At 31.3% G+C, this 15,307-nt stretch overlaps 2 protein-coding genes across 2 annotated transcripts; one reads left to right on the forward strand and one right to left on the reverse strand.

Moving 5' to 3' along the window:
- The first annotated feature begins 278 nt into the window (after positions 1-278).
- On the forward strand, positions 279-2,986 carry LOC139520004 (ATP-dependent DNA helicase RecQ-like). The gene is made up of 2 exons (XM_071312371.1): positions 279-738; positions 1,577-2,986. Exons 1-2 carry the CDS (start codon positions 302-304, stop codon positions 1,623-1,625), a joined length of 486 nt encoding a protein of 161 aa, XP_071168472.1. The 5' UTR covers positions 279-301; the 3' UTR covers positions 1,626-2,986.
- A 4,210-nt stretch (positions 2,987-7,196) lies between these two features.
- On the reverse strand, positions 7,197-14,795 carry LOC139490339 (uncharacterized). Its single transcript, XM_071277160.1, has 5 exons — positions 14,231-14,795; positions 13,916-14,075; positions 12,210-12,460; positions 11,685-11,773; positions 7,197-8,335 (listed from the first exon to the last, which is right to left on the reverse strand). Exons 3-5 carry the CDS (start codon positions 12,360-12,362, stop codon positions 8,089-8,091), a joined length of 489 nt encoding a protein of 162 aa, XP_071133261.1. The 5' UTR covers positions 12,363-12,460; positions 13,916-14,075; positions 14,231-14,795; the 3' UTR covers positions 7,197-8,088.
- Between the last annotated feature and the right edge of the window lie 512 nt (positions 14,796-15,307).

The raw sequence follows: 15,307 nt of genomic DNA on the forward strand, positions 1-15,307 counted from the left end.
ATGGTCTATTTTAAGCCATGGCGGCCATTTAAAAAAAAAAACCATTAGTTCGGATACTTTATAATCTAGTTACCATAGGGAACATTCAGTCAAAGTTTATAAGTACTAGGCCCAGTAGTTTCAGTAACTCGAATAATTCAGCGCCCTCTATCCACTACTTTTCTCGAGGGCTTGAAGGCATATTGATCATTGGTCGCGTCAGACCAATCAGAGTCTATCCCATGGCGAGTATGCGCATGATCACTTCCGTTGTAAATACCACTTGTTTACAAAATTCATGGACGTCGACCAATGCCTTCGAATGATAGAAGATAAATGTGACTTCAGGTTTAAAGAAAAACAGGAAGAATCTATTAAAGCTATTGTTCAATTGAATGATACATTCATTACTCTGCCGACGGGTTATGGAAAGTCCATTATGTTTTTTTATCTGACCGAGATATTTGAGGCCTTGGCTGGAGAGAATTCGTCTATTGTTGTCATTTCAACACTACAAGCATTGATGCTGGATCAAGTGCAAAAGCTGGAAAAACTGTCAATAAAATCTGTTGTGGTTTGTGAAATTCGGAAAGATAAAGGTGTTGGCCAGAAAATATCTGAAGGACAATTCTCAATTGTATTTTCCTCACCAGAGGCTGCATTTACAACTGGTATGTGGAGGAAGAGTCTGACATCAGGTGTTTTCCATGATCGTGTAAAGGCAGTTGTCATTGATGAAGCACATTGTATAACTGAATGGTAAGTCTTATATACAATCTCTTATTAATTGTTTTATAAAAGTTATCATCAGCTCCAGGGTAAAAAGGGAGTCTTGTAACAGTTAAAGTTGAAGTTATTAGTTGAACCCCCTTTTTTATTACAAATGTCATTATGAGGACATATTGTTGGGCTCCTCTTTTAACTTTTAGACGCGGTTAGATCAGTCATGTATATACAGTGACATCATGCAAAATAATTCTTGTTTTTTTTTCTCAAAAATAATTATTTATCTTTCTATAAATTTTAAATTCTAATAGTTATTGTTTTATATTACATGTATAATATTCACATGATAATGATATACTGTAAATTTATTTTAACATGTATTCATTACTGTAATTTTTAAGAACTATTAAATTAAAATAGTTTAATTAATGCGATTTGGAGGAAAGCTGCATTATATATATGTTTTAGTATCAGAATGCAAATTCTTATTTATATTGCAGTCTTAAGTACATTGTACATGTATATGTACTGTACAGGAAATATTGCAAATGAATGGTGAATGTAAACAGATTTTAATTTTTAATAAATGCATTTAATAATTCATTGCAAATGTAAGTTTGAAGTAAAAAAAAAGTGCTATATGCCATAAATGTACATGTACATGTATATATAAAAAAGAAGATACAGGCATTAACAACTATAGGTCATCGTACAGCCTTCAACAATAAGCAAATCCCATGCCGCATGTCAGTTGCTAAAAAAAACGATATCCTGAGTTTTAAATTATGTTGAATTGATTGTTTTAAAATACATAAAATTTGTTTTATTATAATTTTACATATTTTAAGTTTAGATGTACTCTTTATTTCAGGGGTGGTGAATTTAGAAAAGAGTATGACAGACTGTATGAACTGAGATAAGTGTTTCCTGAAAAAAACCCAGCTTTTGTAGCGCTTACTGTAACAGCAACACAAACTATGAAAACCGAAATAATGAAGAAACTCCAAATGATACGAAATACCTCTACCCAATGCAGAAAAGTAAACACATAACAATACACACATTAAAATTCAGTTCAAGAGAAGTCCGAGTCTGATGTCAGAAGATGTAACCAAAGAAAATAAACAAAATGACAATAATACATAAATAACATCAGACTACTAGCAGTTAACTGACATGCCAGCTCCGGACCTTAATTAAACTGATTGAAAAATTATGTCTTCATCATATGAATATCAGGCACAATCCCCCCGTGAGGGGTTTAGTATCATACCATCATAACATATATGAGAAGAACATAACCCGTATAGTTCATTTTGGGGTTTTCCTTGAGTCCGCGTTTCAATAATTGTAAAAATCAAAGACAATGAATAAGATTTAAACAACTTATGCTCAAATACCAGGTGTAAATTGTAAACAATATATGTACATTGTCAGAAATATAAAATAACTCAGTTCTCGCTGCGAAACAGGAGAAAATTCGGCAAGCCTCGCTTTTCGTCCTGTTTCTAAAGCTCGTACAAATAAATTTCACGTTTACCGACAAAGTACATTTACAATCAATACATTATTCCACAGTTGTTGATATGAATTTATCTCTTTGTTCAATATTTCAACGATAATCGTATAAATTAGAAACATCAATTTTTTTTCCGAACAGAGAGTCATAAATTCAAGGAATATTATTGCGGGATATACGGTATAAACGGTAAGCTTCGATGCGTTTAGTTATGAAAGCGAATGGTTCGATAAATATAGCTAAATACACAATTAAATGTTCATAAAAGGGATTTGCTGCACATCATTATTCTAAAAAATATAAAATTTCATACAAATATATTCTATTGGATCTAAATGTTATCATTCTAAAATTTATGTTTTACAGTTTCCGTTAAATATTGCCATTTTTATACGCCCGTCAAAATTTTGAAAGGACGTATTATGGTATACAAATGTCCGGTGTCCGTCCATCTGTCTGTCTGTCTGTCCTTCTGTCTGTCCGTCTGTCCGTCTGTCTGTCCGGCGTAAACATGTCGCACCGTAACTTGAGAACGACTTATCCAAATTTCTTGAAACTTAATATAGTTGTTTCTTATGATGGTCAAATTATCTGTATACTTTTTGGTGAAAATATGATTTAAACTTTTTGAGTTACGGCAGTTTGTAACTAAAACAAGGAGGTGTTTTTTTTCATATGTCGCACCGTATCTCAAAAACGATTCTTGATTATGGCTTAAAACTTTAAAGACTTCTTAGTTATACTAATCTTAATATCTGTATACTTTTTGGTGATGATTCAAAATTTCATTTTTGAGTTATTGAGTATTTTTGTAAAAAAGGGGGAGTTTTTTTTTTACATGTCGCGCCATATCTCAAAAACGATTTATGTTTATTGCTTAAAACTTTATACATGTCTTTGTTATATTAATCTAAAGATCTGCATAATTTTTGGTGATGATTCAAAATTTCATTTTTGAGTTATTGAGTATTTTGTAAAAAAAAAGGGGGAGGTTTTTTTTTACATGTTGTGCCGTTTCTCAAAAACGATTTATGATTATTGCTTAAAACTTTACACACTTCTTTGTTATATTAATCTAAAGATCTGTATACTTTTTGGTGATGATTCAAAATTTTTATTTTTGAGTTATTGAGTATTTTGTTAAACAGGGGAGTTTTTTTTTACATGTCACGCCTTATCTCAAAAATAATTTATGATTTTTGCTTAAAACTTTACACACTTCTTTGTTATATTAATATAAAGATCTGTATACTTTTTGGTTTTGATTCAAAATTTTATTTTAGTGATATTGATTGATTTAAAATACATAAAATTTGTTTTATTATAATTTTACATATTTTAAGTTTAGATGTACTCTTTATTTCAGGGGTGGTGAATTTAGAAAAGAGTATGACAGACTGTATGAACTGAGATAAGTGTTTCCTGAAAAAAAACCCAGCTTTTGTAGCGCTTACTGTAACAGCAACACAAACTATGAAAACCGAAATAATGAAGAAACTCCAAATGATACGAAATACCTCTACCCAATGCAGAAAAGTAAACACATAACAATACACACATTAAAATTCAGTTCAAGAGAAGTCCGAGTCTGATGTCAGAAGATGTAACCAAAGAAAATAAACAAAATGACAATAATACATAAATAACATCAGACTACTAGCAGTTAACTGACATGCCAGCTCCGGACCTTAATTAAACTGATTGAAAAATTATGTCTTCATCATATGAATATCAGGCACAATCCCCCCGTGAGGGGTTTAGTATCATACCATCATAACATATATGAGAAGAACATAACCCGTATAGTTCATTTTGGGGTTTTCCTTGAGTCCGCGTTTCAATAATTGTAAAAATCAAAGACAATGAATAAGATTTAAACAACTTATGCTCAAATACCAGGTGTAAATTGTAAACAATATATGTACATTGTCAGAAATATAAAATAACTCAGTTCTCGCTGCGAAACAGGAGAAAATTCGGCAAGCCTCGCTTTTCGTCCTGTTTCTAAAGCTCGTACAAATAAATTTCACGTTTACCGACAAAGTACATTTACAATCAATTCATTATTCCACAGTTGTTGATATGAATTTATCTCTTTGTTCAATATTTCAACGATAATCGTATAAATTAGAAACATCAATTTTTTTTCCGAACAGAGAGTCATAGATTCAAGGAATATTATTGCGGGATATACGGTATAAACGGTAAGCTTCGATGCGTTTAGTTATGAAAGCGAATGGTTCGATAAATATAGCTAAATACACAATTAAATGTTCATAAAAGGGATTTGCTGCACATCATTATTCTAAAAAATATAAAATTTCATACAAATATATTCTATTGGATCTAAATGTTATCATTCTAAAATTTATGTTTTACAGTTTCCGTTAAATATTGCCATTTTTATACGCCCGTCAAAATTTTGAAAGGACGTATTATGGTATACAAATGTCCGGTGTCCGTCCATCTGTCTGTCTGTCTGTCCTTCTGTCTGTCCGTCTGTCCGTCTGTCATGTCGCACCGTAACTTGAGAACGACTTATCCAAATTTCTTGAAACTTAATATAGTTGTTTCTTATGATGGTCAAATTATCTGTATACTTTTTGGTGAAAATATGATTTAAACTTTTTGAGTTACGGCAGTTTGTAACTAAAACAAGGAGGTGTTTTTTTCACATGTCGCACCGTATCTCAAAAACGATTCTTGATTATGGCTTAAAACTTTAAAGACTTCTTAGTTATACTAATCTTAATATCTGTATACTTTTTGGTGATGATTCAAAATTTCATTTTTGAGTTATTGAGTATTTTTGTAAAAAAGGGGGAGTTTTTTTTTTACATGTCGCGCCATATCTCAAAAACGATTTATGTTTATTGCTTAAAACTTTACACATGTCTTTGTTATATTAATCTAAAGATCTGCATAATTTTTGGTGATGATTCAAAATTTCATTTTTGAGTTATTGAGTATTTTGTAAAAAAAAAGGGGGAGGTTTTTTTTTACATGTTGTGCCGTTTCTCAAAAACGATTTATGATTATTGCTAAAAACTTTACACACTTCTTTGTTATATTAATCTAAAGATCTGTATACTTTTTGGTGATGATTCAAAATTTTTATTTTTGAGTTATTGAGTATTTTGTTAAACAGGGGAGTTTTTTTTTTACATGTCACGCCTTATCTCAAAAATAATTTATGATTTTTGCTTAAAACTTTACACACTTCTTTGTTATATTAATATAAAGATCTGTATACTTTTTGGTTTTGATTCAAAATTTTATTTTAGTGATATTTAGTTTTTTGTAAAAAAAAACAGGGTTGGGGGTTTCAAATGTCCCGCCGTGTCTAAAAAACAATATATGGTTATTGCTTAAAACTTTCTCAGAAACTATTTATGATTATTGCATAAAACTTCCACACAAGACGTCAGGCGTATCATGCGCTCATGGCGCAGCTGTTTATTAGATATATCGGTCCCTCTTCTCTCAGCTACTGTTACACAAAGATGTACCAAAACAATACCTTTAGAACATTCGGCATAACAATCACATTTGAGACAGGACGCAATTTTTAACTGACTTCCGTAAAAGAAGAATAGACACAACATAGATAAGATATGAGAGAATGTAAAGGTGGTTGATCATAAAGTTTCGAAGTATTCACAGAATATATAGTAGTTAAAGCATGATGTAATGCATATTGTACACAGCAAACTTTAGCAATGACATATCATACTACTGTTTGACCAAACAAATAACTAATTTGACATAACACAGAGAAGCCGTGTCATGAAATACAGACAGTTGCACATAACATAAAGAAGAAACGACAGGACGTAAAGACAAAGCGACAGAACACATTAAATATTTACACTATAAGACAGTTCCGGCGCTCCATACAACCAACATCATTGTGTCGCTGCTGCAGTAACTGTAAAGTCAATTGTGAATGTGGAAACTGCTTCAGCTTTCATGATGAAAACAGTTCCAATAACTTACTCTTTAGAGAAAACAACTTCTTGTTTGGACAATTTTGTGGTTTTCTCAATGAAGCAGTGAGGGAAAACTTACTAGATTTTCACTTGTTAAAGAACAAGAAGGACGTCATCTTCTTTTTAATAGTTCTATGATTGAAATAGTTGTAGAAAATTCAGACTTCATTTTCAGTGAAGACATTGTGTCTCTTGGACTTATAGATCATAACCTGGCGGGAGACATTCTTGAACTCATTGCGGAAGTTTAAGATTAACTTTATTACAATTTTAAACTAAAGTTGTTATATATGACTGAAATAAGCTCTTTGACAAATTGATACCTTGTTCTGTATGTATGTACATTTAACTGCATACTAGTACAGTAACTTCAAAATATAAATGCAATTTGGTAATTGCAAGAGTTTCAGTTTTGTAGCAATGACAATTATCATTTATAAATTTTGTATAGCACAGTTTGTAAAAGATTTCCCGTGATCTAAATTATTTAATAGACCTTCAATGTTCTGAAACTTCAGCAAATGCAATTAAAAATGCAGACAAACTTTTCTGATCAATCAATTTTTGTTTTAGTATTTTTACAATTCTTCCAATTCAAAGTAGACTAAGCTTTGATTTGTGCATTATCTTTTTGTTGTATGCTCGTTTACAAATAAGATGTGGTATGATTGCCAATGAAGTACATTCTTTCTGGTACATACATGTAAGGCATGTGTCATGGTTTAACAGGTTCATATATACATTATTTTATTCTGTCCTATTGCCATTTTTTTTATCGCTTGTTTCTAATGTGTCAGTCTTGTCTCTGGGCATGAATATATGCAACCATAAGCCAATATTATTGCCTGCTGTACAGCTGCCAACAATTAGTTAAATTAATGCGTAAAAGATGAGACATCAATTATAAGAAACAACAACAAATGATATGAAAGAAAGTAACCAAATGACAAGTTCTGGAATTGGATAACAAGGTTTTTGGTTTTGGTTTTGACATAAAAAAGAAGTTAAATTTGAGCATTTGCTATTGCACTAAAATTATCAGACACTACCTTATACTAGAACAAATGTTCTAATTTATCTGAGATATGAATACACATCAACAAAAAAACTATTTTAGAGAAAAAATTCTATTGCACTAAATATATCGCACTATAAAAATATGACAAATGGTTTTCAAACATAAACATATTGCACTAGAGTATGAAATGCACACATTTGATGACTACAATAAATATATACATGTATTGCACTAAAAATATCACAACAAATGAGGTTATTTCGTCAACATACATTTTATAAAAATGCATGTATATCAGCTTTTGGTGGCTTAAAAAAGAATTTCCTGTATAAAGAGAGCATAAAAACATTTATCTTGAAAGACAAAAATGGTACATGTAAATATTAATTTTCAACCTTCACAATTGGTTGACTCTTATTGTACGAAGTAAGATCTTAATCTCTGGGTCTTGGCAAAACTTTCCCTCTTTTCTGTTAGCCACTGGTTCAATTACAACCATCTAACTTTTCTAACGGATCACTTTTTATTGTTGGAAATGACCTGTGATGGCAATAAATCTTCAGAACCCAAATGTTCAACTAGCTTTAAAATGTCCTTTTTCATTGATGGTTGAATTTGTTGGTTTGCCAAAATACTGATCTAGGCCTATGGTATTTGAGTCTATAATGTCATTGCACCCTTGTAGACTTCTTCCGCATCTCTGAATGGAGGCCGAGGACATATTGCCATGCAGTGAATTCAATGCATCCTTTGCCCTCATGTTTAAAAACTCAAGTGCATTACACCCCTCAACTCCATGAATGTTATGCATCTGTTGTGTATCAGCTGATGTGCTAATTTTGGTGGAAAAAGTGCCATTAATTGCACTTGTAAACGAAAGGCCAAAATCTAAGAAAGTCAAACCTCCACATTCTCACTGGCCTGTCCCCATCGTTCTCCTTTGAAGAATCTTCTCTAATCCAGTCTTGGAGACATTCTCTTAGCAGACAACAGGAATAATTGAATTTGTAATCTGGTTTTTCCTGCTGTTCCTCTGACTGGTTTGAAGTAGACTGTTGGTCTAAGTCTGTCTCCTCATCAGGTACACTCAAATCTGTGAGGAGTCTATATGGACAGATGGTAAAATGTGATACATTGTATATAGATATATTAACAGTTTATACTATAGAGTGTATATAATATTAAAGATATAGAGTTTTTTTTATATACACATGTTATATTAATTCTGCTTTATTCCTAAAAAAAAATAGACTGTGTGGTTCACATATCTTCACCTTGTGTGTATTGATCAACTAGTGTGTATATGTATATGTTGGGCATGCTTAGAAGGTGCAATTCAATTATTATTCTCTTTAAATTGAAAATATACAGAGACTCGCTGCAATCGTGCAAATAATTGAAAACGTTTCATGGTAAACTACTAGCATTTGGGACAGTATTTTGTTAAGCTGTAACTAGGCATTTGCTTAAAATAGTATCTAAGACACAAACAGTGTTTATTTTCAAGTTTATGCTGTTTTTTTTGTTATGAAAATAAGGTTGTTTTCAGATTTACATATTTATTAGTACCAAAGTTCCTGGATCAAGTTGTTTATTGTTTATATTTTTACACAAATTAATGCTTTTCTATATATTTGTGTTTATATCCTTTTGTATAATGCTTGTTATAATCAGAAAATGATGTCAGGACTTTATATTAAAGATGACTTGGTAAATGTTTTCATAGAATGTCAAGTGTTGTTCTTACAAGGAGGATTTCTACATTTTTTATAAAACTATTTTCTATATTGATTAGTAAATGAAATGTTTGCCATCTGTTGAACTTTCCATAGATTTTAGAATGATTCACCAATAAGACGAAGAACAAGACAATATACATTTTTATATATATTACCTATATTGTGTAAGCATTTACAGAATTTTATTTCTGATAATATTATTACAAGAAATGATTTTGATAATTTACTTTTGATTATGCATATCAATTTTTTCAATACAAAGACATCGATCAGCAGTAAATTAAGATAATACAATGGTGCCTTTGATTGGAATGTCATTCGTTTTTATAGAAAAGATGCATGAATACAGGAAAATCTTTTCATATGTAAAAATTCTAAAATGAAATGATCCTGCTGTATTTGAATCTTTGATGCAAGTCAATATTCACATATGGTATCGATAAAATTATCACTCAAAACATGATAATAACTTTCTGTGATACTATTAATAGTGCATTCCATCTCACAATGACAAATGTAATTCCTTATAATTGTTTTATACCTACATTTTATTGAACCAATGACAGAAAATAGTCGTCGTCTTTCCACATATTTCTATTGACAGCATTTAAAAACCACAGACAGAAATTGTCATGTAATATTTGATAGGCTGTGAGGTGTATTGTTATTGTTTTGGTTTACAGTATAAATAACACACATAAATGGCACATTTTAATGTTGTTATTTCCTTAATTAAAGGAGTTTTCCTAAAAATTATAGGCATTCTAAATGCATAGTGCATTTTGTTTTAAGTTTCTTCCGAAAATCACGGTAGTACGTTTTGTTATTTAGCTTTCATATAATCAGCAATAAGAACAGTCACAATCATAACTAATTGTTAAAGAATCAATCTGTAAAGATTTTTATATTGAATGTAAAAACTGCAAAACTATGGAATTGGTGATTTGTAAATGAATAATACTTTATGAAAACATGTATTACTATGCTCTTTGAATAAAAAAAAACAAATACAAAAAAAAAAAAATGGACAGATGGTACGATGATTTAGTCTACATTTTCCGTATCTGAAAAAGCCACATGGTACTCGTTTCTCCTTATTACTTTTATTTCCTGGCCCTTTTTGCTTTAAAGATGGCGTCTCTGTTCGAAGGAATTTGGAAACTATATTTTTTGATAAATTTTCTATAAAAGTCATTCGTAAATATAGCTCAACATGCATACTTCTTATACGTTCAGGTATTTCACATCCAATTTTTTTTATAGAAATATTCTTTATAAAGCACAAAGGTGTCAGTATTCACTTCAAAAACTAACAAAACCTTTGAATAGACTTATTAAGAAGGGATATAGTTACGATACTGTTGTCAGGTCATTAAAGATTGCATATTTTGGCGTTAATATTGATTCACTTATAGTGTCTTTGCATCGGAACTAAACACATTTATTCAAAAACCAGTTGTTGGCATGACACGGGTTATGTTCTTCTCATATATGTTATGATGGTACGATACTAAACCCCTAACGGGAAGGATTGTGTCTGATGTTCATATGATGAAATCATAATCTTTCAGTCAGTTTAATTGAAGTCTGGAGCTGGCATGTCAGTTAACTGCTAGTAGTCTGTTGTTATTTATGTATTATTGTCATTTTGTTTATTTTTCTTTGGTTACATCTTCTGACATCAGACTCGGACTTCTCTTGAACTGAACTTTAATGTTCGTATTGTTATGCGTTTACTTTTCTACATTGGCTAGAGGTATAGGGGGAAGGTTGAGATCTCACAAACATGTTTAACCCCGCCGCATTTTTGCGCCTGTCCCAAGTCAGGAGCCTCTGGCCTTTGTTAGTTTTGTATTATTTTAATTTTAGTTTCTTGTGTACAATTTGAAAATTAGTATGGCGTTCATTATCACTGAACTGGTATATATTTGTTTAGGGGCCAGCTGAAGGACGCCTCTGGGTGCGGGAATTTCTCGCTACATTGAAGACCTGTTGGTGACCTTCTGCTGTTGTGTTTCTTTATGGTCGGGTTGTTGTCTCTTTGGCACATTCCCCATTTCCATTCTCAATTTTATTCTTCTCTCCCTTTGTTTTAGTATTAATGCTCTCTTCAATGTCATTCACTGAGTGCATATTAACACATTTAAAGCAGCAAGGGATGACATACCCTTGTGTCACAAAACGCAGGAAGTCCCGACAACTATTTACAGCATCTTTTTACCTGTAATACAATAATGGTACATACAAAATCAAGAAAACAAGATCTTGTCTTGCTTTCCTTATTCCAATTAAATCCCACTACAGTGTGATGTATAAGATACTAGTAATCTGCTCATCAACTTTGGTCAGAGTAAGAAATATATATATATATGATTTTGAGATTAAGAACAGCAATAAAAGTGTTTTGGGGGCTGTGCATGTGCTGATTTTGTATCACGGATGGATTCCCCTAACCTTTATTTCGAGTATAGTTCAATTCTTAAAAATTTTCATATTTTTTTCTCACAAAAATGATTTATTTCTGTGCCAAATCAGTATAATTATGTTTGGTAATCCCAACTTGTTTTCAATGTGGCTTCCAACTTTCAGAACGATCACTAGTGAAATCCAGTTTGATACTTTTAATTGTCAAATTTAAAGTTGAATCGCTGTCTCATATGACATATAAAGTGTCTGTGATGTATCCTTATCTATATACAAATACTAATACATACCTCAGACTTAACACCTCTGTGTTAAAAAAGGTTTCGTAACTGAAATAATGTTCCCTTTTCTGGTGAGGAAGTTCCTTTAAACAGGTTTCCTACAGATAAAAATGTGAACAGTTAGTGGAATAAAAAGAATCTTTGAAAAGATGTATAACAATATAACTTTAATTGAATCAGAATGATGGAGGGTCCGGCCCGTTTTTTTGGGTACCATTTATAAATTTATTTTCCAATGTATTGGTCAGGTGATATCAAAAGCTATTGAACAAGTTAAACAAAGAAATGTATAAAACTGTACAGGTACTCAGATGGTTAAAGTTTCCATGGGAAAAAATCAATTATAATTGTTTATTTATACTTGTTGTCTCTTTGGCAGTCATATACAACATGACAATCTTTATCTATACAATGAAAATAAATAATTCTGTTTTTTGAACAATAAAATACTTTGAATTGGATTGTTACAATAAGGGCAAGTTGCTACAAGTTTAAATGCTATGATAAAAATAAAAACTCAATACTAATTCTCACCTGCAATGATATGACATGGGCATGCCAGTCTTCGCTTTTCCAAATAAAACCTTCTAGGCGATCTTCTTGTGAAATCCCATCAGCTCTGGCTCTCTGTGCTCCTTCCCCTCTTTTAACAGAGAGTCCATCACCTCCTATCAAAAGTGGCATCATCTTATCGTGTGCTTATGTGTATACTGTTGTAGATGTTCTATAATTTCTATCATTTCTTCCGTTTTATTTTCGTCTTTCTCCAAAATGCAAAGTGGTATCTGAAAAATATTATTATCATTGATTATCAACAATGCACTATAAAAGTATACATAATAACAACATGTGTTTAACTTTTTTTAATGTTTGTCCTGTTTAAAGACATGTGTTTAAATTAAATTTGAATTGATTGTAACCATTAAGCTTATTTATTATCTTATTAAATTATCTTATATTATATTATATATAACATCAGCAACAACAACTTTAATTGTCCCTGTTTAATTTGAAAAATACTAAGTAGTTGCTCAGTTTTCTAATGCTGATGAACTGAATTAAAACTGGTTTACAGTACTTTACACTTGGAACTTACCACACAACATGTTTACCTGGATTCTTTTGAAAATTGATATGGTATATGATAAATTACAAATTCCTTGCATTTTGTCAACTCTATTATGTTCTCAACAAGAACCCTTTGAATTAAAATGTTGTATTCCTGGTTAAGTTGAGTGTAGTCCTCTTTACTGGGTAGGAAAGCTTCATTTGGTATAGTTAGTATATCAGCCTGAGTTACACATTCTTCCAGGTCATCTGCAGAAAAACTGTCTTGAACAGCTAAAGCATGCACAAGATAATGCATTTTGTTAGACGTGTCTTCTGTTTTGTGTCTTACTAAATTCAGAAATTATTGAGATGTTTTTATTATTGTGAAAATTGCAACAGGGTTAATATCACAATAATTCAAAGTTTAAAACCCTCATTTTGGAATATTTAATATGAATTAAATAGGATTTAAATTTTATCAATATCGCTAAATATTCTAAAGTGATAAAATTGCAATAATAAATGCATGAAAATAAACTCATCATGGATACCAGGACTAAATTTTGTATATACGCCAGACGCGCGTTTCGTCTACACTAGACTCATCAGTGACGTTCGATTCCAAAAAAGTTAAAAAGACCAAATAAAGTTCGAAGTTGAAGAGCACTGAGGACCAAAATTCCTAAAAGTTTTGCCAAATACCGCTAAGGTAATATATGCATGAGGTAGAAAAGCCTGAGTATTTCAAAAATTCAAAATTTTGTAAACAGTTAATTTATAAATATAACCATATCAATGATAATTCATGTCAGCACAAAAGTGCTGACTACTGGGCTGGTGATACCCTCGGGGAAATAAATCTACACCAGCAGTGGCATCGACCCAGTGGTTGTAAATAAACTCATTATAGATACCAGGACAAAATCTTGTATATACGCCAGACGCGCGTTTCGTCTACAAAAGACTCATCATGGAATATATTCTGAATTGACAGTACTCAAAAATAAGTTTAAATAATCAATGAATATTAATATCAGAGTGCTGCTCTGTGCCATTTTGTCTCTTGTGATGAGTTACATCTCATTGGCAATCATACCACATCTTCTTTTTTTTATATACGTAAATGAATTTCTATTAAATAAATTGTGTATTTCAACAAAAGTTCAAGAATTTTAAGAAATATTAATTACCTAAATGTGCAGTTTCTTTCAATTTCTTGGTATAATGACTGGCTACTCTATTAGCCCAATTCCAAACCGGCTGGTCAAAGTTTTGGCATATCTGGTCTACATGTCTGATGGATGATTTGTATGAGCTGCACAAGCCTGCACGGTTAAATGTAGTGTAAACCTGTAAAACAAAACATATCAAATATTCAAATTGAAATAATTCACCGATAACAGTACAAACACTGATTGACAGAAACTCATTTTACTTTACATATATATCTACATGTATATATCCAAGTTTCTCTTTTAAAAAACATTGAAGTTGAATATATTTACCTTGGTGCGAATGTGATCTCTGAACATCAGAATATTATTAATGGATTGTATTGCACCCATCTGTGAGTTTCTGTTGAAAAGCAATATGGCTATTCTGGAAACAATTCTTGGTATCTGTTTACTCTTATTTCCGGCAATTAACAACATCAACTCTGTTACCAATGGACATGTTTGTTTGAGTTCTTTGTAAGCTTTCTTCCATGAAAATTTCTCTAGATTCTTTGTACTTAACACACTCTCCTTTGCTTGACATATTTGTTGCAGCTCCTGGTTCATCTTTTTTTGTTATTTAAAAAACGTCCTTCTTTAAATCCTCAATCTGGAGTTAATGGTTAATTGCTGTTTTGTACTGCTTCAACACAATGGCTCTGCAAGCCAGTTTACTTGAACCTCTCAATGTAGTTTGTCTTGAACTTCCTTTAAATCCCAGATGTACCTGTAAAGACAATATATCAACCTGAGAACAAAGAAGGGAGTAATTTACATGTAAATATGTACCTGCACAGGGACAAATCCAGAAGCTTGATGAATTTGGGGCACCATGAAGCCAAAATTATATGTTTCTTTAAATATATATATATATATATATATATATATATATATATATATATATATATATATATATATATGCGAATGGGAGTGGTAATGGATAAGAAAACTGAAAAGAGATGCAACATACCAACATTAAGTTAATATAAATATTGTTGGTAATGAAAAATAAATGTTGAATGAAGTCACATAAAAGACAATTTCATAAATTGATACCAACAGTTTTGACCCGTAACAATTTATAAACAATTATATATTCTTCAAAAACAGATTTAGATGGCTATCATTTTCCTGGTCAGAAGATTAAACCTGCTATAATGTTTTGATTTTTAGAAATTTAAAACCAATAAAATACTCATACTATTGGTTTCTTTCCATTGGGTGTGTATCCCGACTTCACTGGAGTAAACATTCCCTTGATCTTTTCTTGGTCGGAGATCGTTTTTCCTGTGCAAGTGAGCATGATTTGATCCATGACGTAACTACAGTTGTGTTTTCTGGATTCAGCGATGAAAATTTTGTAGATGC

Source organism: Mytilus edulis, chromosome 1 (assembly GCF_963676685.1).
Source record: "Mytilus edulis chromosome 1, xbMytEdul2.2, whole genome shotgun sequence".
NCBI lineage: Eukaryota > Metazoa > Mollusca > Bivalvia > Mytilida > Mytilidae > Mytilus > Mytilus edulis.

Bases quoted from the DNA above. Each gene is read 5' to 3' on its own strand.
- LOC139520004 (XM_071312371.1), top strand. From the start codon at position 302: ATGATAGAAGATAAATGTGACTTCAGGTTTAAAGAAAAACAGGAAGAA. The intron at 739-1,576 runs GTAAGTCTTATA...TCTTTATTTCAG, and splicing joins GCACATTGTATAACTGAATG to GGGTGGTGAATTTAGAAAAG.
- LOC139490339 (XM_071277160.1), bottom strand. From the start codon at position 12,362: ATGATGCCACTTTTGATAGGAGGTGATGGACTCTCTGTTAAAAGAGGG. The intron at 11,774-12,209 runs GTGAGAATTAGT...TTTTATCTGTAG, and splicing joins CCCATGTCATATCATTGCAG to GAAACCTGTTTAAAGGAACT. The intron at 8,336-11,684 runs GTATGTATTAGT...CTGTCCATATAG, and splicing joins ACAGAGGTGTTAAGTCTGAG to ACTCCTCACAGATTTGAGTG.